This window comes from Nanorana parkeri, unplaced genomic scaffold (assembly GCF_000935625.1).
Source record: "Nanorana parkeri isolate BGI_ZX_2015 unplaced genomic scaffold, ASM93562v1 scaffold559, whole genome shotgun sequence".
NCBI classification, from domain to species: Eukaryota; Metazoa; Chordata; class Amphibia; order Anura; family Dicroglossidae; genus Nanorana; species Nanorana parkeri.
The window spans coordinates 650,941-678,480 of record NW_017306827.1 but is presented as its reverse complement, the minus strand read 5'-3'; the positions used below and the strand labels follow the sequence as shown (position 1 = coordinate 678,480).

Below are 27,540 nucleotides of genomic sequence, written 5' to 3'. Positions count from 1 at the left end.
TGTGCGGGGGGGGGGGGGGGGGCAGCATGAGGGAGCTGCGGGCCCTCTTCTTCCTCTCTGGGCCCCCCTAACAGGCGGAGCGCCAGGGCCCAGTCGCAATCGACTGCTGCAACCCTGGTAGTTCTGCCAGTGGGTTCCACCTGCATACTCCCTAAGGAGGTTCTAATCCCTGGCACCCAATCTGGAACACTGCATTCTAATTTCATGTATTTGAAGTGCTGGGAAATGTAGAGGGGTGCTTACATAACTTTGCTTTTTCATTAGTTTAGATTATATAATAATGCACCCTGTTAGTTTTATGTGTCATTTGTTTGAGTACATCACCTTTTACCTGTAGGCATTGCTTAAATAGGGAGCTTATTTTCACCTGTTTAAAGAAGAACTCCAGGAAAAAATGTTTATTAACCCTTGCAGTGGGGCTACCCCCACACTGCAAGGGTCAGGTGCTCATTTTTATCTAGGTGCTGAAACAACAAAGATATACTCACCCGAAGCTCCAAACCGGCCAGCTGTCTTGGCGCTCCCTCCAACCTGTCTCCCCCTACCTGCAGCAATGGAATCTTTCTCAGTGTTCTCATGTCTATATACTGTGTATGGACGTGATGACAAGCACTTAACACTTGCAGTGCGGGGGTAGCCCCACTGCAAGGGTTAATAAAAAATCCCTGGAGATCCACTATATGCAACTTTCCATATGCTCTATACCGGTATATACTGTACCTCTCAGCAATATATACTCACATATAGCTGTGCATATGTTGTATTCCTGTACATACCATACACTGTAAATTGAGACCATTTTTTCTATACACAGTATACTTGTGTATCTCTCTTTACAGTGTATATTTATATACACCTTTGTGCATGGTATACCTATGTGCACCTCTCTATACATTGTATATGTAAATGCACATGTCTATGTGTTATTTTTCTAAAAACACTACTCTATACACTGTATACTTATACTTCTGTACAATATACACTTATACACATACCTGTATGCATTGTATAGCTGTACATGTCCGTCCATGTTGTATGCCTGCACACATTTCTAGAGATTGTATAACTATATCCACCTGCATATATAATGTCTACTTATACAGACTTACCTGTACTCTGTATGCCTATATACCTCTCCATACATATGTTGTACTACACCTACAGACCTTTCTATATACTGTATATGTATATGCACTACTGTTTATTATATTGAACACCTGTATGTGCCTTTTCATGCATTTAATTCCTATATCTACTTCTCTATTCATAGCATAGGTATATGCAGCTGTCTATATGTTGTATACATGTTGTTTTCCTGCACAGATAGATGTGTACATTGTATACCTGTATTTATGTTATGTAGGTATACACAGCACTTTATATATTGTATACCTATACAGACCTCCCTATACAGTTTATGCCTACTATGCATACCTCTTCTTCTTAAACAGTATAATATACCTATTTATAGGCTGTACATGTATACACAGCTCTCTCCATATATTGTATACCTAGATGCACTCTGTATACCTATGGACACCTCTCCATAAGTTCTGAACATTCCAGAAGTGTTTTCCCGTATACTGGTGCCACAGTTGATGCTGGATTATGTGCTGTTGCTCGGCAACCTTGACCTCTGATCATGTCTGCGCTCCTCGCTGGTCATGTGACTCAGCAATCTCATCAATATGGAAATGTATCTCCTCTCTTCTTCCAGCAGCAGTGGCTTGATCACCGCAGGGCGAGGTGGATGATGAGTGAAAAAAAGTGATCTTTACAGAAATGGGAAGTTTACTGGGAATCCTGTAAATCTGGCCCTGGACATAAAATGTGGGGAATTTTGTAATAATCCTTCCGTGAAGGCCACAGCTCCTAATAAATGGTTTGAGTGCTGAATAATAACACAATATGCACAATGTGAGTGAGTATACCAGGTGAATTTTCAGTGGCTAGAAAATCATGAAGTGTTTGATGCTTTAAGAAGAGGCGGAGCATTAACTTGTGAGTGTAAAAAATGGTAGATAGGGGCGTGGCAATGGCACTTCTCAGGGAAGATGCCTTAATATGTGTCATGTAGGGGGAGCTGGAGCTTTGAGAATGTACAGAGCTCCATACCATTGCTTCTTCAGTGGAAAAGTGCCACCCTAATTTGGTGCTCAGTGGACAAATGCCTCCTTACATTGGTGCTCAGTGAAAAAAGTGTCACCTTAAAATGGTGCTCAGTCAAAAAAAAACCCCTCTTTACATTGTTGCTGGAAAAATTTGGAAAATGCCTCCTTACAGTGGTGCTCAGTGGAAAAGTGCCACCTTTAAATTGGTGCTCAGTGAAAAAAGCATCCCCATACATTGGTGCTCAGTGAAAAAGTGCCACCTTACATTGTTGCCAAGTGGAAAGATGCCCCATAACATTGGTGCTCAGTGGAAACGTGCCACCTTACATTGGTGCTCAGTGGAAACGTGCCCCCTTACATCAGTTCTCAGTGGAAAGATTTCCTCTATGTACTTCTAGTAGCAGCGCTTCAGGGGTGGGGTGTCAGACAGAGAGAGCTTTTGGCCCGTACTGCCTGTGAGAAGCTGGTGCTCCTGCAAGTTCCAGATGTATAGAGGCATCTGTACAGTCTTCCGGCCCTGGGTGAGACTCGTGTCTGTGTCACATGACATCCATCCATCCATACATCCCACCTTCACTGGCAATTAGTCATGTAAAGTGAAATGTACACAGCAATCTGTCAGCCTTAGGAGGGGAGGCATTGTTAGCAGGCCAGAAATACTTGTAATTCCAGCCTTATCTGCAAAGTACTTTTCTTCTGCTGTCTAAGAAAAATTCAATGTGATTAAAAGAGAAATCATGAAATGTCAAGGTTTTATTAGCAGAACATGCCAGGAAACTGATTTATGTAGTCACAGAAAGTAAATAATAACCCTTCCTTCCCTGGTGTAAAAAAAATGTTGGGGATAACACACATTGTGAGATTATGTTATACATTGGGGAACATTTATCAATCTGGTCACATCATCAGCATTGTTTAAACCAGGGGTCGGCAAATGGCGGACCACGGTCCGGATACGTACCGAGCAGATGTTCCCTCCATGATCTCCAATATGTCCGGCTGAGCACTGAAGAGGACGGAACAGTATTTTCCGTCCTCTTCAGCTTCCCATAGCTGTGTCCACCTCCCCAGCTCAGTCGGGCCCAGTCCAGCTCTTCTCCAACTCCTCCCAGCTCCACCTCCTGGCTCTGCTTTTAGGTTCCCTGCTTTGACTCCGATTCCTCCCAGCTCCACCTCCTGGCTCTGCTTTTATGCCCCCTGCTTTGACTCCGACTCCTCCCAGCTCCACCTCCTGGCTCTGCTTTAAGGTTCCCTGCTTTGACTCCGATTCCTCCCAGCTCCACCTCCTGGCTCTGCTTTTATGCCCCCTGCTTTGACTCCGACTCCTCCCAGCTCCACCTCCTGGCTCTGCTTTAAGGTTCCCTGCTTTGACTCCGATTCCCACCTCCTGTTTCTGCTTTTATGCCCCCTGCTTTGACTCCGACTCCTCCCAGCTCCACCTCCTGGCTCTGCTTTTAGGTTCCCTGCTTTGACTCCGATTCCTCCCAGCTCCACCTCTTGTTTCTGCTTTTATGCCCCCTGCTTTGACTCAGACTCCTCCCAGCTCCACCTCCTGGCTCTGCTTTTAGGCTCTCTGCTTTGAGTCCGACTCCTCCCAGCTCCACCTCCTGGCTCTGCTTTTAGGCTCTCTGCTTTGACTCCGATTCCTCCCAGCTCCACCTCCTGGTGCTGCTTTTAGGCTCTCTGCTTTGACTCCGATTCCTCCCAGCTCCACCTCCTGGTGCTGCTTTTAGGCTCTCTGCTTTGACTCCAGCTCCTTCCAACTCCTGGCTGTGTCTCCTGACTTCGCCTCCCAGCTAAGGTACCCCAAAGACACATGTGACACTGATGGGGACAGCTGGTGTAAGCGGACACTCTGATGGGGATACCCAGTGTAAGGGGGCACTTCGATGGAGACAGCTGGTGTAAGGGGACACTCTAATGGGGATAGCCAGTGTAAGGGGCCCTCTGATGGGGACAGCTGGTGTAAGGGGGCACTCCGATGGGGCCAGCCAGTGTAAGGGGGCACTCTGATGGGGACAGCTAGTGTAAGGGGGCACTCTGATGGGGACAGCTAGTGTAAGGTGGCACTCTGATGGGGACACTCTGGGGCAATATAAGGTGGCACTCTGTTGGGGACAAGCAATGTAAGGGAGCAGTCTGATGGGGACAAGCAATGGAAGGGGGCACTCTGATAGGGACAAACAATATAAAGTAGCACTCTGATGGGGGGAAAAATGTAGGGGTGGCACACCTGGATCAATGCATCAGCACTCTGGGGGGGCACTCTGTTGGGGACAGCTAGTGTAAGGGGGCACTCCGATGCCGTCAGCCAGTGTAAGGGGGCACTCTGATAGGGACACTCTGGGGCAATATAAGGGGGCACTATGATGGGGCCATCAATGTAAGGGAGCACTCTGTTTTCCCCCAATCAGAGTGCCCCCTTGGATTGCTTGTCATCATCAATGTAAAGGGGCACTCTGAAGGGGAAAAAAATTTAAGGGGGCACGCCGGGGTCAATGCATCGGCACTGTTTCTGGGAAAACACATCAGCAGCTGTGTGTTACAGTGCAGCTGCTGGTGTGAATGCGGCCTAAATGGCAGACCACAGTCCAGAAACCGACTGAGTAGTTGTTCTGTTCGAACCATGATTTGGACCTTGGCTCAATTTCAAATTTTGCTCACCAGACCTCCTTCAATGTTAATTCATTACCCCTGGTTTAAACTGAATTCTAGTGCATATAGTGACAGATTTATTATCCAAGTTCGTTTCATTCCTAAATGAAACAGAGACTTTTCAGAAAGATGACACACCTTGAATCCTTTGAAACTGAAGTTGTGCAAAACTCTATGTGGTCTATTCTTGGGCTTTGTAGTGTCCTGTTTGTACAGTATTATGTTGGAGACTTTTGTCATGTGAGATTTGTGTTGTTTCCACACAGAGTGTCTCCTTAACACTGGTAAGAGAGCTCCACTATTATATCTTTGTATTATTTATTAGTCCAGTGTACAGGCTGTATGGCACCATGGTGTCTGTTCAGTGCTCTGACTCACTGCTGCCTCTTACAACCATGATATAATGTATAGCTTTATAGACTTGGCATGTCTGAAGTCAATTGAGGTAATTCCAAGGAACATACAGTAAAAGGAAATAAGGGTCCCATTACACATACAGTCACAAACTCATAAATTCTGAGCATTGTAATGTATCCCACATTGCCAAGGAAACCTGCCACCGATGTCAACACTCTCTCTCTGACACAAGTCTTTGTAGGGAACCTTCCATGAGCCGGAGTGTCCCTATTCCAAATTTAGTGGGCCGCTGTGCACTGACTGTTATTGTAATGGGTTTCCCAAAAGCCTAGGGCATTGTTTACCTCTGCCTGCCCCTGGGGAGTTTTCTCCAGCAGATAGAGCAAGAGGATACATTGTTATGGGTTTTGGATATCTATTTCACCCTGGCAAATAACTAGGAGGTTTATTGTCAGTGATGTGGGCTGGGGAAGGAGGTATATATTCTGGGAACCCTTCTCCCACGCTTTGTCAGGAGATGATGTAGCATTGGAGGGTCCCTCACCTCCCCGGCCTACTGCCATTCCATTCCAGAGACAAGTCCCAATGATTAGAAGAGTCAGTAACTATAAATGGGAAAGGTAAGTAAGAAGTGGAAGAGAAAGAAAAAAGATAAATGAATAGACATTTTCAGCCACCAAGACTTCATGATTTCAGATGGATATAATCAAAGCACAATACAAAATTTCTCAGCACTCAGATTTTTGTTAAAGGAGAACTATGAGGTGAGTGATTTTCACTTTAACCTCATAGTTCGAGCTGACGTGTGACAATGAAACTGTCACACGTTGCCTCAATAGATCGGAAAGTGAGCGGACACACATCGTCGCTCGCTCACTTCTCGATCCTGCCACTCACGGCTCCCTGCAGGGATTCCCCCCCCTCCCCGCTCCGATCTTCCAGCGCTGACTGGAGGAACGAACGGGGGAGGGTACAGCTGGCTCTGCCTTTAGATAGGCAGAGCCAGCTGTCAATCACGCAGCTGGGTGGATCTCGACAGTAATGTCGGAATCCGCCCTGGCTGAGGCGGTCTGAGTATACGCGAGCTGTAGCTCGTTTATGTCCTCCCGTGACCCTTAGGAGAACTATGGGGAAAAACAAATGCAAATATATCCACATCTCTGTTTAAGTGTTGTTGCTAACTTTAAACTAAGATAGACTCATTACATGCAAAGCAAGATAGTTCAAGCCGTGATTTGTCATAATTGTGATGATTATGGCTTACAGCTCATGAAAACCCAGATCCACAATCTCAGAAAATTTTTGGCAGTGTGGGCAGGTGCCAAGTCCTGCTGGAAAATGAAGTCAGCATCCCCATAGAGCTCGTCTGTGGAAGAAAGCATGAAGTGCTCCAAAATCTCCTGGTTATGGCTAAGTTGCATTAGTGAAATAAATGAACTTTTGCACGATATTCTAATTTTTCGAGTTTCACCTGTATATGGCAATGCATTAAGGGAGTGCAGGCTTACTAGGAGGCAGCCCCCACCCTTAAGTCTAGGCTCACACTGTTGTGCTGCGGTAATGTGTGGCAATGCATATTATGTGTACCAGTACTCTGCCATGCCATTCATTGTTAAGGGCACCTCAACATACCAATGCAATGCACATTTACACATGTGTTAATGCACCTGCAACAGTGTGAATCCAGCTTAAAAGTACAGCTGCAAACCACAGACTACACCAGGTAGTCTGTGTCAGTACCAAATCCAAACCAGCAAAAGAAATGGCAGACACTTGGCTTTACATGTATGCACAAAAGAATGCAACAAAAACCTCTGTTTGTAATTAAAATGTTGAAGTAGATTAATTCGGTATTTTGATTAACTAGACTGAATGCTGGAGAATGTTTGTATTGATCACTGTATTGCCCTACCCATGTGCACCTCCATTTTCCTAATTATAAATCAATCCCTGTCGTATACATGGATGGCAAGGGGGGCAGTAAAAACATGGGGGTAATCTTCAGTTTTTATCGCAATGCCAGCAATGCGGGTGAACAGTGGTGTATACATTGCCAGGGCTGTGATGCTCTGCATTGTGTTGCAGCAAAAACATACAGCATGGTGCATTTGGGAGGCAGTGCCATTTGTCAAATGCAATAATTGCAATGAAGGGGTATTGCAATAGAAAATCCCCGTTGGGATAAAAAAAAAACCCCAAAAACTACATTCAGGAGGTGGCAGTATCGCCTCCTGAACGCCAGGATGCCGCTGCTCCATCACAATCTGAAAAAGCAATTCACCATGGATCGCTTTCAGAGGGCAGTGGTGGCTGCCGCCTGTGTAACCTCAGCATTACTGTTTTATATAACGTAAAAGATGTGAAAAGATTTACAAAGGGATTCCAACTTCCCACCCTATGACTTGGAAGTGCATCAAGGAAATGTGAATAAACCTTAATGATAATCACCCATCTGGAAGGGGGGTAAAAAATATCACTGGCCCTAGAGTTTGGGGACAAAAAAAGCGAATGGTGTTCCACTTATATAGATATCTGTGGTCTTATGGTGTTAAAGGTGTGGGGCTTCCATTTATATGAGGGCACCAGGGGTGGTGTTTATGTCAGCATGTGGAAGGAAATATTTGTATTTCTTTAAACGAAAAAATGAAAAGTCGTGCAGTTACCCCTGGCAGCATCAGGTCAATGTTTTCATCCCCTAGCCTGCCCTAGAAAAATGACATTTCCGGCTGCTACATGCAAAGGTGGTGGCCAAGGACAGGCTCTACGTAACTTAGCATGTTGAGGTGTTTCCTTGCTGGTAATAAAATCTTGTTCCTATAGGCAAAGGTAAACATGAGTCTGATGACTGTCCCTCTTGCTCAGCGGGGAACGACAGGAAGAATAACCGGGGTGTGGCCATTGCAAGACTTATGATGATCATATATTTTGGGAATATACAGAACCCCTGAACGTTCGCTGCACCTTTATCATGAATTAGAGCCCCCAGTGATCTCCAACTGTGATTTGAAAGATGTCTGGTCAAGTCGGGAAATAGATTGTTAATGTAAACACCAGAAACGCTTAAAAATCCTGATGAATCTCCAGTGAATGAATATTGACTGAGACTGTCGGGCAAAAGACGCAGCTGCACATGGCTGGGGGGGGAGGGGGGTGAGGCGCTGCGTTTCTTCTCATTACACACCCCTCCTAACCAGGATGCAGCAACAACCTGCAATGTCTGCGCGAGGCTCCTCTCTTCTCCGGAGCCCCCCGCAGTGACAAGAGCCGCTGCTGCAATGTCTGTGCTCCGCACCACTAGATATGTATACTAATGAAGCCTTTCTCTTCCAGCTCCGTCTCTGAAGACCTGGGCTGCCGACGGGGCGAATTCAGTAGAAAACACTACGGCTCGGTGGAGCTGGTGAGTTCCCCAAATGGGAAACGTTCATTTCCATTTACACCAGCAGAAGGAGAGGCTTCTGGGGGTGGGGTGGGATAGGATATACTGTCAGATGTATTCAGCCATGTCCCTGAATTGTGAAATGTCCTGATATACCACAGTATTGTTAACTGTCTTGACATAGGACGATATCATAAAATGTTCTGATATCAGACAAGGATGATCGTATATGCTGTCATGATATAGGAAGATAGTATATACTGCCACCCATAGAGGATGATGGTGTATCCTGCCCTGATATAAACAAATAGTGTAACCTGTTCTTATATAGGATGATGGTATATCCTGCCCAGATATAAGAAGATATTATAACCTGTTATTATTTAGGATGATAAAATATCTTGAAATCTTGTCCTGATATTAGATGATAGTATAACCTTTACTGGTATAGAATAAGAAGATAGTATAGCATGTCCTTATATATGAAGATTATATGTCCTGTTCTGATATAGCATGAGAGTATACCATGTCTCTATATAGGATGATAGTATATCATGTCCTGATATAAGAAGACTGTGTATCCTGTCCTTATATAGGCTGATAGTATATTTTGTCTTGATATAAGATAATAGTATCATCTGCACTGATCAAGGATGATAGCATATGCTGTCCTGATATAGACTGGCAGTATAATCTGTCCTGGTACAGGATAATAACCTGTCCCAATATTAGAAAATAGTATAATGCTGTTTAGGATGATGGTATAACCTGCCCTGATATAGGATGACTGTATATCCTGTCCTGATGTAGGATGTTAGTATAAGCAGCCCAGATATCGGAAGATAGTATAACCTGCCTTGATAAAGGATGATGGTACATCCTATCCATTACTGAATTATTTTATAAGCTATTTTGATAAAGGATGATAGTGTACCCTGCGCTGACATAGGATGGTAATGTATAACCTGTCATAGTAGGGGGTGATAGTATATCCTGTCCTGATAGAGGATGATAGTATATCCTGTCCTGATAGAGGATGATTCTATATAGGATGATAGTATATCATGTCCTGATATAAGAAGACTGTGTATCCTGTCCTTATATAGGCTGATAGTATATTTTGTCTTGATATAAGATAATAGTATCATCTGCACTGATCAAGGATGATAGCATATGCTGTCCTGATATAGACTGGCAGTATAATCTGTCCTGGTACAGGATAATAACCTGTCCCAATATTAGAAAATAGTATAATGCTGTTTAGGATGATGGTATAACCTGCCCTGATATAGGATGACTGTATATCCTGTCCTGATGTAGGATGTTAGTATAAGCAGCCCAGATATCGGAAGATAGTATAACCTGCCTTGATAAAGGATGATGGTACATCCTATCCATTACTGAATTATTTTATAAGCTATTTTGATAAAGGATGATAGTGTACCCTGCGCTGACATAGGATGGTAATGTATAACCTGTCATAGTAGGGGGTGATAGTATATCCTGTCCTGATAGAGGATGATAGTATATCCTGTCCTGATAGAGGATGATAGTATATCCTGTCCTGATAGAGGATGATAGTATATCCTGTACTGATAGAGGATGATAGTATACCCTGTCCTGATTAGCATAATAGTATACACTGGCCTGATAGAGGATGATAGTTTTTTCTGTCATGATAGAGGATGAAGGTATATCATGTCCTGATAGAGGATGATGATATGTCCTGACATAATAGAGGATGACGATATATCATGTCTCGATAGAGGATGATGATGGATGATGGTATACCATGTCCTGATAGAGGATGATGGTATACCATGTTCTGATAGAGGATGATGGCATACCATGTCCTGATGGAGGATGATGGTATACCATGTCCTGATGGAGGATGATGGAAAATCCTGTCCTGATGGAGGATGATGGAAAATCCTGTCCTGATAGAGGATGATGGTATATCATGTCCTGATGGAGGATGATGGTATATCATGTCCTGATGGAGGATGATGGTATATCATGTCCTGATGGAGGATGATGGTATATCATGTCCTGATGGAGGATGATGGTATATCATGTCCTGATGGAGGATGATGGTATATCATGTCCTGATAGAGGATGATGGTATATCCTGTCCTGATAGAGGATGATGGTATTTGCTTTCCGAATAGAGGATGATGGTATATGCTTTCCGAATAGAGGATAATATTATATCCTGCCCTGATAGAGGATGATGGTATATTCTTTCCTGATAGAGGATTATTGTATATGCTTTCCAAATAGAGGATAATATTATATCCTGTCCTGATAGAGGATGATAGTATATTCTTTCCTGATAGAGTAGGATGGTATATCATGTTCTGATAGAGGATGATAGTATATGCTTTCTTGATAAAGGACGATGTTATATCCTGTCTTGATAGAGGATTCTGATAAAGAATAATAATATAACCTGTTCTGATCTAATTTGTCTTGATATAATATGTTATAACCTTATTCCGATATAGAATGATATTGTAAACATTACTGGTACCTGAAACCATCCTTGGCTTAAGCTGATATACACTCTCTTGGCTAATGTAAAAAACACAATTGACATTTAATATCTCTGTGTTTTGTCTGGTGGTTATGATGACGTATCTGGGCTCTTCCAGCCTGACATAGCTTGGTTTCAGCCTTTGTCGTGAGGAAGTCATTTATTTTACATAGTGAATGGCACTCTTCATTTTGTTCTTCTTGCTGAATTCAAGCACAGCCTATGAAGGGAGGTTTTATGTTGTTTGCAGAAACTCTTCATTACTACTTGTCTTGTGTCAATTCAGCCAGTATGCAAACTGCAGATGTTTTGATTCACCTAAATCTAATTGTGCAGTTTTGTCCATTCAGTGGAGCATCATACGATTCGTGAATCACAATTTCCTGGATTATTTTTGACCTGCAGATATTCAGGTGAATCAATCAAAGAAGACTGAGCTGATCATACCATTGTCAGTAGATTTGCCCTTTATTTGTGGCCCTCTGGCATCTCTGTGAAAGGCCTGAGCAGCTCGGATCAGCCCAGACATATGCAAGACATTTCATTTCCCTCTACCATTAGCTGGGATGACATTTCCATGTTTATTTCTTATGTCAAATGTTTGTGGGAAACTTTTTGTTTTGCTGGTAGGCCTGAAGCTTTGTCTAGAGTAATTTAGGAACACTGTAGACCATTAGCAGACAATGGATTCTCCACGGACCTGTACAGGTGTATGGAATCGCATAGACATAAACATTTCGCCAAAACATCTGACTTATTCTCTGTGTTGCCTTTAATCTTCCCCTTTGCCAGGAAGATGGCGGCACCCCATTAATCTTCTCTGTTGTGGATATTTTTCCTGGTTCCTGGTACAGCATGCAGAGGAGATTCAGCAGCATCTGCCCTGCAGGAATGTGGCGATAGAGATCACGTTGCTGAGCTCTTCCTCTCCCAGCAGATACTGATACTATCCAGAGCACTGAGCAGTTTCTTGATGGAGGCTGCAGACACTATGTGTGTGAGTCATTGCCAGCCTCAGCGTCCTCTAATCCGCCACACTCCACTCACTGACATCTTCTGAGGGCAGCGCCGCTTCTCTGCCGCCACTCTGATGGCGACTTTTATGTCTTTTCATGTCACACATCATCAGGTGCATCCCTCTTGGAGTGGGTTTCCTTTTTGCATTTCAAAGGGAAGATCTCAAAGGTTAAGCAGATCAAAGCAACATCCCATTCTTATGCACCAGCTGCAAATATGTCTGATCCCTCTGCAGGGGTTCGCATCAGCTAACTGATGCACAGTGCTGCGCACTACGGTCTATAATGCTGTCCATAGATGGCATTCTGACCCTTCTGCCACTCATACATTCATTAACTGATGCTCAATAACAACATGGCTGCTCTGAGCAACACTGCCAGTTATGCATTCAATAGTTTACAAACAGGTGCTGAAGCTGTCTGTAGTGCCAGTCACTTAGAATATACACATTCTGCGAAAATTCATAAAGAGTGATGTAGATGCTCATTAGAAATCTGTTTTGCAACAAATGGTGCAACTTGTGACGGATTTATACATGTGTCAGTAAGGTATATATGAATCTGCCGCAAACCTGACAGAATTGTTGCACAATTTACTAGAAAATAGAAGCGGTCTCATTTACCTGTATTTTCCTTATCATCAATATAGAGGTATTTCAGTATGAATTTCTACAAACATTAGCCGCAGACAGTAAAATGTAGCAAATTAGAACTACTTTAATTTGTCACACGCATCGGTACTAACGATTAAAATGTTGCATGGGTTTTTGTCAATTTGGCGCAAAGATTCCAACTGTGTTGCAAATGTCATATTGAATCACCCCAATTGTGCCATGTGACTCTGAAGTAATACAATGTTCTTTAAGGGCTAGTATGTTGCGCTTGGTGTTAATTGTTCTTAGTTGCCTTGTTTGGAATTGCCTTTGCCTTGGAATTTGGTTTTATCACAATGTAGAAACCTACAATAATATAATACTAATGGATTTATAGGTACTTGTATAGTACTAGTATAGAATAAGTATGAGTACCAGCTGCAGTGTTAAAGCCTTACTCCAACAAAAAAAAATGCTCTGAATTGTATGGGGAAGGGTTACAATTTCTGGCAGGCTTTTATTTGAGTATGAACCCATCAGAAAGATTGTCACTTACTTCCTGTCCCTGTAAAGGTGCCCATACACTGCACGATTATCGTACGATAATCGTATGCGATCGGTTTTTCGTACGATAATCGAGCAGTGTGAACGGAGACGTGCGACCGTTTCTACTGTACGGTCGCACGTCTTCTGTCGAACCAGCATGTTCGAAAACCAGCTGGGAATCGTACGATTCTCGGCTGGTTAGAACGGTGCTCGGAAGATAAATGCTGAACGGGCCGGTGTGCGCACGCGCACACTGCCCGTTCAGCATTGCGGTCATCGGAAGCCCGCCCCTCAGGGGGTGGGCTTGCGATGATCGAGAGTGCGATCTGCCTGTCCAAGATAGGCAGATCGTACGTTTTTTAAATCCCTTTACAACCATCGCAAGACTAAAGTCTTGCGATGGTTGTACAGTGTATGGCCACCTTAACAAAAAGAAAAACATGGCGGTGCAGTTATCACTGGAACAGGAAGGCAAGGACAGCAACATAAACAGTGCAAGAAGTTCTGACCTTTCCTCATTACCTTCCTTTTGTTTTTGTGTGTGTCCCTTTTGGACAAATTTGCCACCATTTCTTGTCCCGACAAGTGACCTCACTTTACTGCAGTTAAGCAATACAGCTAGGTTACCATCCTGTCCCTGTTCTGCTGATTCTGCTGATTGGACAAGAAAATTAAGAAGCAGCTCATTTGATATGGTCATCATTTTGATCTCTAATGTTCAAACTGTTGATTAACAGTACTGTACAAAACAATCAGAGCTATGATTGGATTCTAGTGCTGCCCCTCCCTTTCCCTGACTGCATGATGTCATGCAAAGGATTGGAGAAGCTGAAATCAATACTGATTTGGGTTATAATGATACAAATTATGTTCTGACCCTGGAATCTTGGCAAAGAGGCTCCTGATGAGCTAATTATGTATAAAAAATAGAGGAGATCTAAAGTCACAGCATACACTTTCATTTTATAACACCAGCATTGTAATAGCAATGTTTTTTTTGACAATCCAATATATGTTTACTTGAAAAAATGCCATTAATGTTGAGAGTGTTGCCTATCTGCTGGCCCCCTCTTTTAACAACGTGCTGGATTCCCTGCTTGCTTTGCAGTTTCTCCTCTGCTCATTTCTTTGGTTTACTTTGTTTCTAAGAACTACATTTCCCATGGTACCTTGCTACTTACAAGCAGTGATGATGTCACATGTGGAACATTTCTTGTACAGACCGTGCCTGCCGAAACACACCACCTCTGCAGCACCTCTATAGTTTAGATAGCAGGCTCTGTGAAGTGGGTGACACACAGTGCATATTCACAGGGCATAATAAATATGTGTCACTCCATTCAAGGAAGTAAATTGGTGGGATTCTTCAGAAACGTCTATCTTTAAGAATAATAGGCATGGCTATAAATAATAGAAATTTAATGTGGAAATTAATTCATGATTTTAAATTTTGACCATAGATACACTTTAAGGGTTTAAAGAAGAAAATTGACCATTGGAGTTGGGTTGGACTGCAAGGGTTAATTTCTTGTTTTGGCTAGGGGGCACAGAAAAAGCCATTAAACTTACCTTATTTTTCACTCAACTAGCAGCTGACTCTCCCGTCTGCTCTCCAATACTCTGGGTTGTGGGAGGGCCCTTAGCATCCTCACTTACAATGCAGGACTCGCAGGAGCGAGCAATAAGGAAAGTATACCAGCCTTTTCTGTTTCTCATAGACAAAATGAGAATGTAATCCTTGCAGTGTTGTGGAGTCCCACTGCGGAGGTAATTTTTTAGTTTTATTGGAGTCTACCTTTTAACTACTGTAAAGGGAGCCAGCTGAAAAAAGTGGGATCCAGCAAAATACATCCGGTTGCCCTTGCAATCAGTATTTCGCTAGGTTATTTAAATGACATATTTACACACATTTAAATACATGTATGTTTAAATATATCAGTTAAAAAGACCCAGACAAATCCAGGTTGACACAACTCTTCCATAGTGTCCCCTGCGTACAGAAACTGGTAACTGAAGCATAATGAATCCCTGCGCACACATGTCTACCTAATGCATAGTGTCCCCTGCACACACAAACACATAACTGATGCATAGTTCCCTCTGTGTGCACACACATGTAATGGTTGCAGAGTACCCCTTGCATGCACACACATGTATCTGATGCATAGTGTCCCCTGCAAGCACACACACATAACTAATGCTTTGTGCCCCCTGTGCAAGCACACATTTAAGTGAGTAAACACAGTAACAATTGCCTTGTATTCAGACATTCACCAATAGGGGGCCGGGGCTCCAGCAGCACTTATCCGGCGGCGTAGGAGGCCGGGGCCCCAGCAGCGGCAAATAAGAAGAGCTGGGAGGAGGTGCAGGGAAAGGGACCCCGACCAGCCCACCTGAGACCCTGCAGAGCCCACCATAGATATTCTCAGATTGGCTGTGCAGGATCTATGGTGTGCTCTGCAGGGTCACTCTCAGGTGGGCTGTGTGGGGTCTCTGGTATGTGTGGGGTCTCAGGTTGGCTCTGCGGGGTCTCAGGTGGGTCCTGATACCAGTGCGTTACTAAGCCCAGAGTCCAGTGCATTACTAAGCCCAGAGTCCAATTTATATACTGTTCTGCATTGCTGTAAAATATATTGCTGGGATTTGTAGTCACCCTACAGCCGGTGCCATTCTGCATTAGAGTGTAAGCTCCTGAGTACAGAGACTGATGTAGCTGGCCCAGTGTTTGTTCCTTAGGTCCGACACTGTTTTTACTGTTTTTGGTAATAAGGGCAGTACAGCACTTGGTACAGTCCCGCCCCCCTCCTCCTCCTGTAACTTGGTACCTTCCTGTACATGCAGGAAGGGTTTTTTCCAGGAGCCAGAGCTTGGTCTGTAGCGGGCTTTAGCAAAGAGCGATCAGGGAGTGGAGCAGAGTTGCTTGAGTGGTAAGGAAAGTGTTTTAGCAGCCCAAAGAGGGGAGGATGGGAGGGAGAGTCCGCACACAGCCTGCACAGAGCCTGTAGTCCACCTAAGAGCCCACAAACAGTGACAGCACAGAGCCTGCAGTCCACCTGAGAGCCCGTACAGTGCCTTCACAGAGCCCGCAGTTCACCTTGAAGCCCACACACAGCGCCCGAAATCCTCCTGAGAGTCCACACACAGCCTGCACAGTGCATGCACAGAGCCTGCAGTCCACCTGAGAGCCGCACAGTGCCTGCATAGAGCCTGCAGCCCACACAGATCCCACAGCCCACCTGAGAGCCCGCTTAGTGCCCACAGCCCATCTGAGAGCCCGCACAGCCCACCTAGTCCACCCGGGAGCCTGTACAGGCTTAGATGTGCTATTGGATAGATGAGGGGCAGTTAGTGTTAGTGAAAAGGGAATGCGGTTAGTGTTAGTGAAAGGGAGTGCAGTTAGTGTAGGGTCCTGCTCAATATATATTTTGGCCAGAATATATTTCCTTACTCTTAAATATTGAATGCACTGGTGAAATTACAATTATAGGCGCACAGTAGAAAGTGAGAGCGATGTTTCACACACCACTCGGGGAGAACTTCCCTTTGCAGCTGAGTGCCTCTTCCTGTAGTGCTGGCTCAGGTTGCAAACGTACACACAGACACCATGTATCTATTCCAGAGACAAGGCAGTCTGCTGCAAAGGGAAATTCTCCCCAAGCATGAGAAGACATGAGGATTTAAAAGGAAAAGCAGCATAGAGAAGGGAAACAACCATGGATTACAGTAAGGCGCACATTACAGTATTGTTTCTGTACATGCAGGAAGGGTTTTTTCCAGGAGCCAGAGCTTGGTCTGTAGCGGGCTTTAGCAAAGAGCGATCAGGGAGTGGAGCAGAGTTGCTTGAGTGGTAAGGAAAGTGTTTTAGCAGCCCAAAGAGGGGAGGATGGGAGGGAGAGTCCGCACACAGCCTGCACAGAGCCTGTAGTCCACCTAAGAGCCCACAAACAGTGACAGCACAGAGCCTGCAGTCCACCTGAGAGCCCGTACAGTGCCTTCACAGAGCCCGCAGTTCACCTTGAAGCCCACACACAGCGCCCGAAATCCTCCTGAGAGTCCACACACAGCCTGCACAGTGCATGCACAGAGCCTGCAGTCCACCTGAGAGCCGCACAGTGCCTGCATAGAGCCTGCAGCCCACACAGATCCCACAGCCCACCTGAGAGCCCGCTTAGTGCCCACAGCCCATCTGAGAGCCCGCACAGCCCACCTAGTCCACCCGGGAGCCTGTACAGGCTTAGATGTGCTATTGGATAGATGAGGGGCAGTTAGTGTTAGTGAAAAGGGAATGCGGTTAGTGTTAGTGAAAGGGAGTGCAGTTAGTGTAGGGTCCTGCTCAATATATATTTTGGCCAGAATATATTTCCTTACTCTTAAATATTGAATGCACTGGTGAAATTACAATTATAGGCGCACAGTAGAAAGTGAGAGCGATGTTTCACACACCGCTCGGGGAGAACTTCCCTTTGCAGCTGAGTGCCTCTTCCTGTAGTGCTGGCTCAGGTTGCAAACGTACACACAGACACCATGTATCTATTCCAGAGACAAGGCAGTCTGCTGCAAAGGGAAATTCTCCCCAAGCATGAGAAGACATGAGGATTTAAAAGGAAAAGCAGCATAGAGAAGGGAAACAACCATGGATTACAGTAAGGCGCACATTACAGTATTGTTTTATGTTCAAAAATCTGAGGGTTTAATGTCACTTTAAGTTGTAAGAGTGTTAAAATAAAAGTGGGTGCACTGTAGGACCCGGTGGGACAGCCAGTGGACAGACTTGGTGGGAGGGTCAGTGGGTGGACTCAGTGGAACAGACAGTGGACAATCCTATGGTGTGTTGGTAGGGGGGGCAGGGGGCCCAGGCCTAAAGCTGTGTAAGGGGCCCCAACGTTTCTGATGGCTGGCTCTGTATGGACCTCACTGAAATTTATTCACAAACAAGTCACTTGGCTACTGACACAGACACAGTTTTCCTGCTGGCATGGGCAGATACACACTGGGTTTGCTGGTACATATAGACTAATAAACAGATACAATATGTGCCTTTGTTGCTTTTGACATGAGTTTGAGATGTGCCTGAGATCATTTAGAATTAATTGCAGATACAGTTGACTTGCATTTGACCTGCTTCCGCTGCTTTTGCATTCCCGTAGACCTGGGGTAGGCAACCGCAGCACTCCAGCTGTGGTGAAACTGCAAATCCCATCATGTTTCTGCCTCTAGGAGTCATGCCTGTGGCTGTCATAGTCTTACAATGCCTCTTGGGACTTCCACCACAGCTGCAGTGCCAAAGGTTGCCTACCTCTGCCGTAGACTTATATGTGGAGATAAGCAGTTCTGAAATGAACAAAACTCAATCCACACAGGCCCTAAAAAATAAGTGATATCCTCTGGATTCCTGGCAGCATTTACTGAAGGTATAAAAACCAGTAGCAAAATGCTATCACCGAATGTAAAATTTGTTGTGACCGTTCCACCACGGTGACATCTTATTTGTACATACCACAAGGGTATGTAAAATGGTGGTTGTAGATGGCGGAAGTGAGGCATTTTGGAAAACATTAGGGAAGTTATTTTTTTTTTCTTTCTGTGAAACGTGTTTTGGACTCTGATGATATGGCAGTCAGAGAGCAAAGCCAGATTCACTTACAGTTGCTCTTCTGGCTGTCTTCAGCTGTTGTGTTTATTTTTACTCCCCACTAGGACACATCGAAACAAAGCCTTTCCTAAACAGAGTGTTCATTCTCAATCTACAAGCAATGGGTGACTGTGGAGGACTTACTAATGTCAATAGTATGCACTCCTGTGAATGGCTACCAAGTCTTTTTTTTTTCCCAACTGGAATATGGCAGTGACAACATTATTTTCACATAAACATGGACCCAAAACAGATATTTCATTTCAATTTCCAGTTCAAACCAAATTTCTGTTAATGAGTCACTTGCAATCTTTACATTATTACAGACTGCTCCATGCAAAACGTCTTTAAGTTAACCCCATACAGTTACCAGAGTACAATATTTTTTGCTATAGTGGTCCTTTTAAGTGGAAGGAGACTGTCAGAGACTGACAACATGCTACATGGATTGTTAGAGATATTGTACTCATTTTCCATTTTAGATGTTGCACCCAGAGCAGAAGGCTGATATTTCTGTGCAGTTCTGTGTCCTGCTCTAGGCAACCCAAGAAGCTCTGCCCGTACCACGCAGCTCCTGGCAATCAGTGATGTCAGTGAGCTGGACGGGACGCCGGCCAGAGCCGTAGCCAGAACTGGATGGTGAGATGATACCACAGTCTCTCCTCCCACCCCCACATTAGCATACACCACCAGCACACTCCCAGTCTCAGGCGGCAAAAACGCTATGGACACCCATGGCTGCCATGCCCCCAGTAAGTGAAAGAATAAATACACTAAAAATAGTAAGTTAAACCCACAAGTGCTTTTTTTTACCACTACATTTATGTTATACTGGCTTAAAAACATATATGCGATTTATTTAGAGGTTGGGTGAAAGGTTTACTGCAGTATAACACTTTAGTAATTAAATATAGGTTTTTATAGAGATCTATATATGACACAAAAAAGAGTGGCAACTGAGGATTTAAAAGGGGCAGAGGGATTTGATGGCAATAGAGGGACAGTCCCTCTGAAAATTGGACAGTTGCAAGCTATGTATATGATGTTGTTGACGTGATAATCCATGCAGTTCCTGGATGAATGATCTTGTTCATATAAAATACTCCGTATGCTCACTGAATGGAGGGCTTTCTCACAACAGTAAATAAGGTGCATCGCCAGTTCTGTGTCTTTGTCTTTACAAAGGAAACATTCATTAATCTTCACACCTTTTACTATGGAGGACCTATCATGCAATATGGAAACCTGACCTCCAGTGAGCAGCTGTAACATCAGTAATATTTTTACGATATTTGCCTGTAAACCGGTCACATAACATCACACTTCATTATCACTGCAGGAAGAGCTATAATCACACATGTATTCTCACCCACACATGTATTTACACCTGCACTTAAAGGCATATCAAGTCTCTTCTTCTAGACACCAATAAGTAATTCCCTCTGTATCTCTATGAAATTTCCAGCACTGCATACACAGGATGGCACAGGGCAAAACTATGCCTGACTCCAGCCCAACCCGCAATTTCAGGCTGGGTTCTTCATTTGTAGAAGGCTGGAGTCAGGCAGAGTTTTGCCCTCTGCTATCCTATGTTTGCAGGCTGGAGTCAGGCAGAGATTTGCACTGTGTCATCCTGTGTATGCAGTGCTGGAATCAGGCAGAGATTTGCCCTGTGCCATCCGGTGTATGCAGTGCTAGAATCAGGCAGATAGTTGCCCTGTGCCATCCTGTGTTTGCAGTGCTAGAATCAAGCAGATAGTTGGCCTCTGCCATCCTGTGTATGCAGTGCTGGAGTCAGGCAGAGTTCTGCCCTGTACCATCCTGTGTATGCAGTGCTGGATTCAGGCAGAGTTCTGCCCTGTGCATGTAGTGCTGGAGTCAGGCAGAGTTCTGCCCTGTGCCATCCTGTGTATGCAGTGCTGGAATCAGGCAGAGTTCTGCCCTGTGCTATCCTGTGCATGCAGTGCTGGAGTCAGGAAGAGTTCTGCCCCGTGCCATCCTGTGTATGCAGTGCTGGAGTCAGGCAGAGTTTTGCCCTGTGCCATCCTGTGCATGCAGTGCTGGAATCAGGCAGAGTTCTGCCCTGTGCTATCCTGTGCATGCAGTGCTTGAGTCAGGAAGAGTTCTGCCCTATGCCATCCTGTGCATGCAGTGCTGGAGTCAGGCAGAGTTCTGCCCTGTGCTATCCTGTGCATGCAGTGCTGGAGTCTGGAAGAGTTCTGCCCTGTGCCATCCTGTGTATGCAGTGCTGGAGTCAGGAAGAGTCCTGCCCTGTGCCATCCTGTGTATGCAGTGCTGGAGTCAGAAAGAGTTCTGCCCTGTGCTATCCTGTGTATGCAGTGCTGGAGTCAGGAAGAGTTCTGCCCTGTGCTATCCTGTACATGCAGTGCTGGAGTCAGGAAGAGTTCTGCCCTGTGCTATCCTGTGCATGCAGTGCTGGAGTCAGGAAGAGTTCTACCCTGTGCATGCAGTGCTGTAGTCAAGCAGAGATCTGCCCTGGGCTATCCTGTGTAAGCAGTGCTGAAATCAGGCAGGGTTTTGCCCTGTGCCATCCTGTGTATGCAGTGCTGGAGTCAGGCAGAGTTCTGCCCTGTGCCATCCTGTGTATTCAGTGCTGATGTCATGCAAGAATTGCACCCCCTGTGAACCTGTGCCGTTGTTCCTGTGTAATGCTGTACTACTGTAGCAGAAGAGAATTGGTGGCTGCAGGGGAGTTGCACACATTAATATTCATGGTGACATTTCTGGATTCGTCCTGCATTTAGTCCAAGTCCATGTTTGGTTAATGCTGTGTTATTGGCAATTAGTAAATGAGGCCTGGCCAAGTGAGCAGACAAGGATGCCAACACTGCGTTCCTCAGATTGGCATAACTTATTCAAAGCATGCGTGACATTACTGAGGAGAATTGAAGATTATAACATTATTTCAGATAAATGTGTTAATATTGTCACACAGAGCCACTCTGAATTTTTTATTATTGTATTGAAGGTTCAGGACTCTCCTCTCCCCGGCGGCTCTTCGGATCCTTCTATAGGACTTTACATATGACTTCTGCCCATCCACATTCACTTTAATCATTTCTGGATTATATTTTTCCCCCGAGGCTCCACTGCCCTTTTCTGACTGGCAGATATGATGTCTATATAATTAATCTGTCTCTGCTCATCTGCTGTGATATGTTTGAATTACCAACCTTTTTCTAAGATGAGGGAGGGAAGAGTCTGCATTGCGTACATCTCCGCCTTTATGTGTGAGTATGAAGTATTCTTGAAGCAGCCACAATAAATGTAATGATATTAAACAAAAAAATTGCTCAGTGACAGCATCTTCTTTGTATTCTCTTATCAGTAAGAAACAGATCTCACTGCTTCTCAGACAGGGGTCAGGGTATTCTGAGTGAAGGTATAAATTCTTGTCATTCATAACGTGTGACAGGAGTATAAAATATTACAGTGCATGTATGACTACATCACTAAGAGTTCCACCTAACCATTCACTAGAGGTTTCACTGAGAATAAACCCCTTTCATTCACAAGAGTCAACACTAAGAATAAAATCTGTCCATTCACTAGAGTGACATCACTAAGAATTCACCATGTCCATTTACCAGAGACAGCCATGAAGATTCAACCTAACCATTCGCTAGAGACAGTACTGAGAATGCAGCCTGTACATTCACCAAAGACATGACTGAAGCTGCAACCTAAACATTCACCAGAAACAACACTGAGAATTCAGCCTGTCCATCAACTAGAGACAACACTGAGAATACAGCCTATTCATCAACTAGAGACAACACTGACATTTAGGGATGCACCCATACCGATACTGGTATCGGTGCCAATACTACGTATTTGGGCGACTACTCGTATTCGCTCAAATGCTCCGATACTTACCCTGATACCGGAACTTCCAGTGAGAGGGAGATTCCCACTGACGGCAGTGCCACAAGTGAGCATGGTGCCAGCTTCCTGGCCAATCAGGAAGCCGGGCGGCACGTCATGACCCGCCTCCCGGCTTCCTGATTGGCTAGAAAGTCAGCTTCCCTTGTTGATAGGCAGCCTGGTTTCCTGACCAATCAGGACCCCAGGTGGCATGTCATGACCTGCCTCCCGGCTTTCTGCTTGGCTAGGAAGCCAGCTTCACGCTGCCTAGTGACACTGCTAGGCGGCCTGGCTTCCTCACCAATCGGGTCGTGACCCGCCGTGGTCAGGAAGCCAGGCTGGCTTGCATTATCGCGAGGGAGCATGAAGCCGGTGTTCTTTTGATAGAACACCGACTTCCCAGGCAATCAGGAAGCCGGGTGTTGGGTCATGACCTGCCGTCTGGCTTCCTCATAAGCTGGGCCCATGGTACCTCAGGATGCTAGTGTCGGTATTTGGTATCGGCAAGTACCGGGAAAAAAAATATCAGTACTTGAACCAAAAAACAGTATCAGTGTATACCTACTGAGAATGCAGCCTGTCCATCAACTAGAGACAATACCGAGAATACAGCCTATCCATCAACTAGAGACATTGCTGAGAATACAGCCTGTCCACCAACTTGAGACAACACTGAGGATGCAGCCTATCCATCAACAAGAGACAAAACTGAGGATGCAGCTTATCCACCAACTAGAGACAATACTGAGAATGCAGCCTGTCCGTCAACTAGAGACAATACTGAGAATGCAGCCTGTCCATCAACTAGAGACAACACTGAGAATGCAGCCTATCCACCAACTAGAGACAACACTGAGAATGCAGCCTGTCCATCAACTAGAGACAATATTGAGAATTCAGCCTGTCCATCAACTAGAGACAACACTGAGAATGCAGCCTGTCCATCAACTAGAGACAACACTGAGAATGCAGCCTATCCACCAACTAGAGACAACACTGAGAATGCAGCCTGTCCATCAACTAGAGACAATACCGAGAATACAGCCTATCCATCAACTAGAGACATTGCTGAGAATACAGCCTGTCCACCAACTTGAGACAACACTGAGGATGCAGCCTATCCATCAACAAGAGACAAAACTGAGGATGCAGCTTATCCACCAACTAGAGACAATACTGAGAATGCAGCCTGTCCGTCAACTAGAGACAATACTGAGAATGCAGCCTGTCCATCAACTAGAGACAACACTGAGAATGCAGCCTATCCACCAACTAGAGACAACACTGAGAATGCAGCCTGTCCATCAACTAGAGACAACACTGAGAATGCAGCCTGTCCATCAACTAGAGACAACACTGAGAATGCAGCCTATCCACCAACTAGAGACAACACTGAGAATGCAGCCTATCCACCAACTAGAGACAACACTCAGAATGCAGTCTGTCCATCAACTAGAGACAACACTGAGAATGCAGCCTATCCATCAACAAGAGACAAAACTGAGAATGCAGCCTGTCCATTTACTAGAGGTTTTACTGAGAATAAACTCCCTTCACTCACAAGAGTCAGCACTGAGAATATAACCTGTCCAGTCACTTTAGTGATATCACTAAGAATGCAGCCTGTTCATTTACCAGAGACAGCACTGAGAATGAAGCCTACCCAACTAAAAAAAAAAGACACTGTCTTATTTTCGGGGAAACACGGTATTGGTGATAACAGTGAGAATGCAGCCTGTCCATTCCCCAGAGACAGCACTCAGAATTCAGCCTGTCCATTCACCAGAGACAGCACTCAGAATGCAGCCTGTCCATTCACCAAAGACAGCACTCAGAATGCAGCCTGTCCATTCACCAGAGACAGCACTCAGAATGCAGCCTGTCCATTCCCCAGAGACAGCACTCAGAATGCAGCATGTCCGTTCCCCAGAGACAGCACTCAGAATGCAGCCTGTCCATTCCCCAGAGATAGCACTCAGAATGCAGCCTGGCCATTCACCAGAGACAGCACTCAGAATGCAACCTGTTCATTCACCAGAGACAGCACTCAGAATGCAGCCTGTCCATTCACCAGATACAGCACTCAGAATGCAGCCTGTCCATTCACCAGAGACCGCACTCAGAATGCCTGCCCATTTAATAAAGAAAGCAGTGAGAATGCAACTTGTTCATTTACTAGAGACATCACTGAGAATGCAGCCTATCTATTCAAACAATTCATCCCCACATAGCTACCCCCTCATGTATCACTTCCCCCTCTCTTTTAGATTGTAAGCCCTCACGGGAAGGGCCCTCCTTACCATCTTGTCTTAAATTGTATTGTGATTGTAATGTCTTCCTTATATTGTAACACTCTGCGCAAACTGTTGGCGTGATATAAATCTTGTATAATAATAATTCCCAGACATGACAGAGCACAACCGGTCCATTTACTAGACACTGTTAATTTTTGTACCAAGCTACTTAAAGGATAATTAAAGCCTCTGGTTTTTTTGCATAAATCTACTGCTAGCAAGCGGTAGATCTATGCAAAAAGTGTAAAAAAAAACCGCTTTAATAGAGGTTAATACTCACCTGTGTCTTCCCCGCGGGCTCCCGTCCGAAAATGTGAAGATCCTCGGGTGGCCACAAAGCATCTTGGGGCGGGCGCATGCGCAGTTTACATTTTTGGCCGGACGCGAAGAGAGACAGAAGGTAAGTCTACGGACAGCATGCACCCGCATGCAGACACCGTGGGACAGGAAGTGCCAGCAAGCTCAGAAGAGTCAGCACTGGATCAGAGACCCGCCGCAGCCCTGCAGGGACAGATGAAAACGACAGAAAAGAAGAAGATCGGATTAAGAAACATCATTTAAGGTAAGTGCTTTCATTAACATTGGGGGAGGGGAAAAAATTGACTTTATTATCACTTTAACATATTGTTTTGCTTTTTTATTATTATTATTATTAGATGTGTTTTCTTCTCTCATAGGAGACATAAAACAAAATTATTACATCCATTCTTAAAGGTGGTTTAGAGTTTGGCTGTCTTTTATTGTTTCAGTAGCAGCACTATGTGTTTGGGATGTCATTTTTGTAAGAATAAAAAAATTAAGAAAACATCCAATGTATTTCCTGCAGAAATTGTCAGAGACCCTGAAGGCCACATGCCACATCTTCCTTTGCTCTCTTTTTGTAAATGAAATAAAACAAAGCTGTGTGTGGCTTGCGGGCACCTCCTCTGCTCTGGATGTAACGCTGCTTCGTCTTGGTGTACAGCTGCTAATGAAGGCTTAAGAAATCTCTGGGTAACAACCGTACATTTCTAGAGTAATCATCTGCTGCAGTACCATTCACTGCAACACTGATAGCTGCACTCTCTCCATCTTTATTGACCTCCATTCCTTGGTTTCTGTCTCTGACCCCTCCCTCTTTTCTTTTTTTTTTTCTTTTCTTTCCTTTCTTTCTGTTTACATGAAAGTCCTAGAAGCTGCACACAGCCCAGGAAGGGCCACAAATAACTCTTTTCTTTTAACTGAGAACCTGGACCACTGTGATTGGTGTCTTGTATGCTTGCCAAAGCTGTTTCTGCTGTGAGAAATACAGTTGAACAGCGGCCCCCAAACGGTTCCTTAAATGCAAGTGGTACAAATTTACAGTTTTGGTTGCTGTTCTTAGGCATTTTCTTTTTCTCTTTAATAATGATAAGCTACATGTTATCACACAGGAAGATTTTGATAGTCTTTGCATATCAGTGCTGGGACAAGGTCCTCTGGCACCCAACTTGCAGATGCCAAACTGTGCATCCTCCTCCCCAAGCTTGGATGGATGGTTCTTGCACATCTGTATGTATGGTGGCTGGAGCAGTGTGAAGTAATGGCAGTTGCTTTCCATCCGCCCTATGTTTACCACTTTTAATTCCACGGAAAGTCAAACAAGATGGAGGAAGTGTTGTAACCTTGTTTAAACCAACGTGATGTAGTCATAATAAGCATTCTAAAACAGACGCAGGTTTTAAACCTGGGAACTAAAGGTTTATTTAATATTCTGAGTTTTAATACAAACAATTATTGTTTGTAATTTTGTAGTGCATACATAGTTTGCGACAAACTATGTTTTCTTTTGGCAATATTGTCTTGCAAAGGTTATTTTATTTTCTACGTCATCTATAGGCAAACTATGTAAAGAAGTGATTTTTTTTTCTATTTTAACCAGTTTTGGTTTAAAAATAAAAGTTTAGGTGAAAAATAAAAATGTTTTATAATTTTGTCCTATTTAATTTACACACAAATAATGTTTCTGGTACAAACCATGTCAAACTAGGTACTCCTAGAATGAGATCCTAATAGGTTGGACTTGATGGACTAATGTCTTTATTCAACCTCAAATACTATGTAACTATGTAACTATGTAAAGTTATTTGTGTATGAAATAAGGCGCTTTTTTAAGAAACATTAAAAAAGTTAACCACTTGAAGACCATGGTGTTTGGGGAAAAAAACCTGTTTCCCCTATATTAAGTTACAAAACATTTATAACCCAATTTTTTGGTAAAATTTAAAAGATAGGATCACGTTGGGTAATTAGACACCAAACATGTCAAGCCTTAAAATTGCGCACACCCGCAAAACCGCAAAAAACGACAATATCCAAAATTGCACATGGGCGACAGGCGACAATTTAATTTTTTTTACAGCTCATCAGTTTAGTGTTATCAGTGATTGATGGTGCGAAAATTATTGCTCACACACTGACATTTGCAGAACAATTGTTGTTTTCACGCATTGGCGCACCCAACGCGTATTCATGTTTATGTGTGTGTATACGTGGGGGGGGGGGATAATGTAATTCAGAG

At 44.3% G+C, this 27,540-nt stretch overlaps 1 protein-coding gene across 3 annotated transcripts in view; it reads left to right on the top strand.

Annotated features, from left to right (window-relative positions):
• Nucleotides 1-27,540, top strand: part of GARNL3 (GTPase activating Rap/RanGAP domain like 3) — a 127,651-nt gene that overhangs the window by 54,154 nt on the left and 45,957 nt on the right. For all 3 annotated transcript variants that reach the window (XM_018562077.1, XM_018562076.1, XM_018562078.1), the window contains one exon: nt 8,454-8,523. In XM_018562077.1, the coding sequence (XP_018417579.1) occupies nt 8,454-8,523 (70 nt within the window). The remainder of the gene's footprint in view (nt 1-8,453; nt 8,524-27,540) is intronic.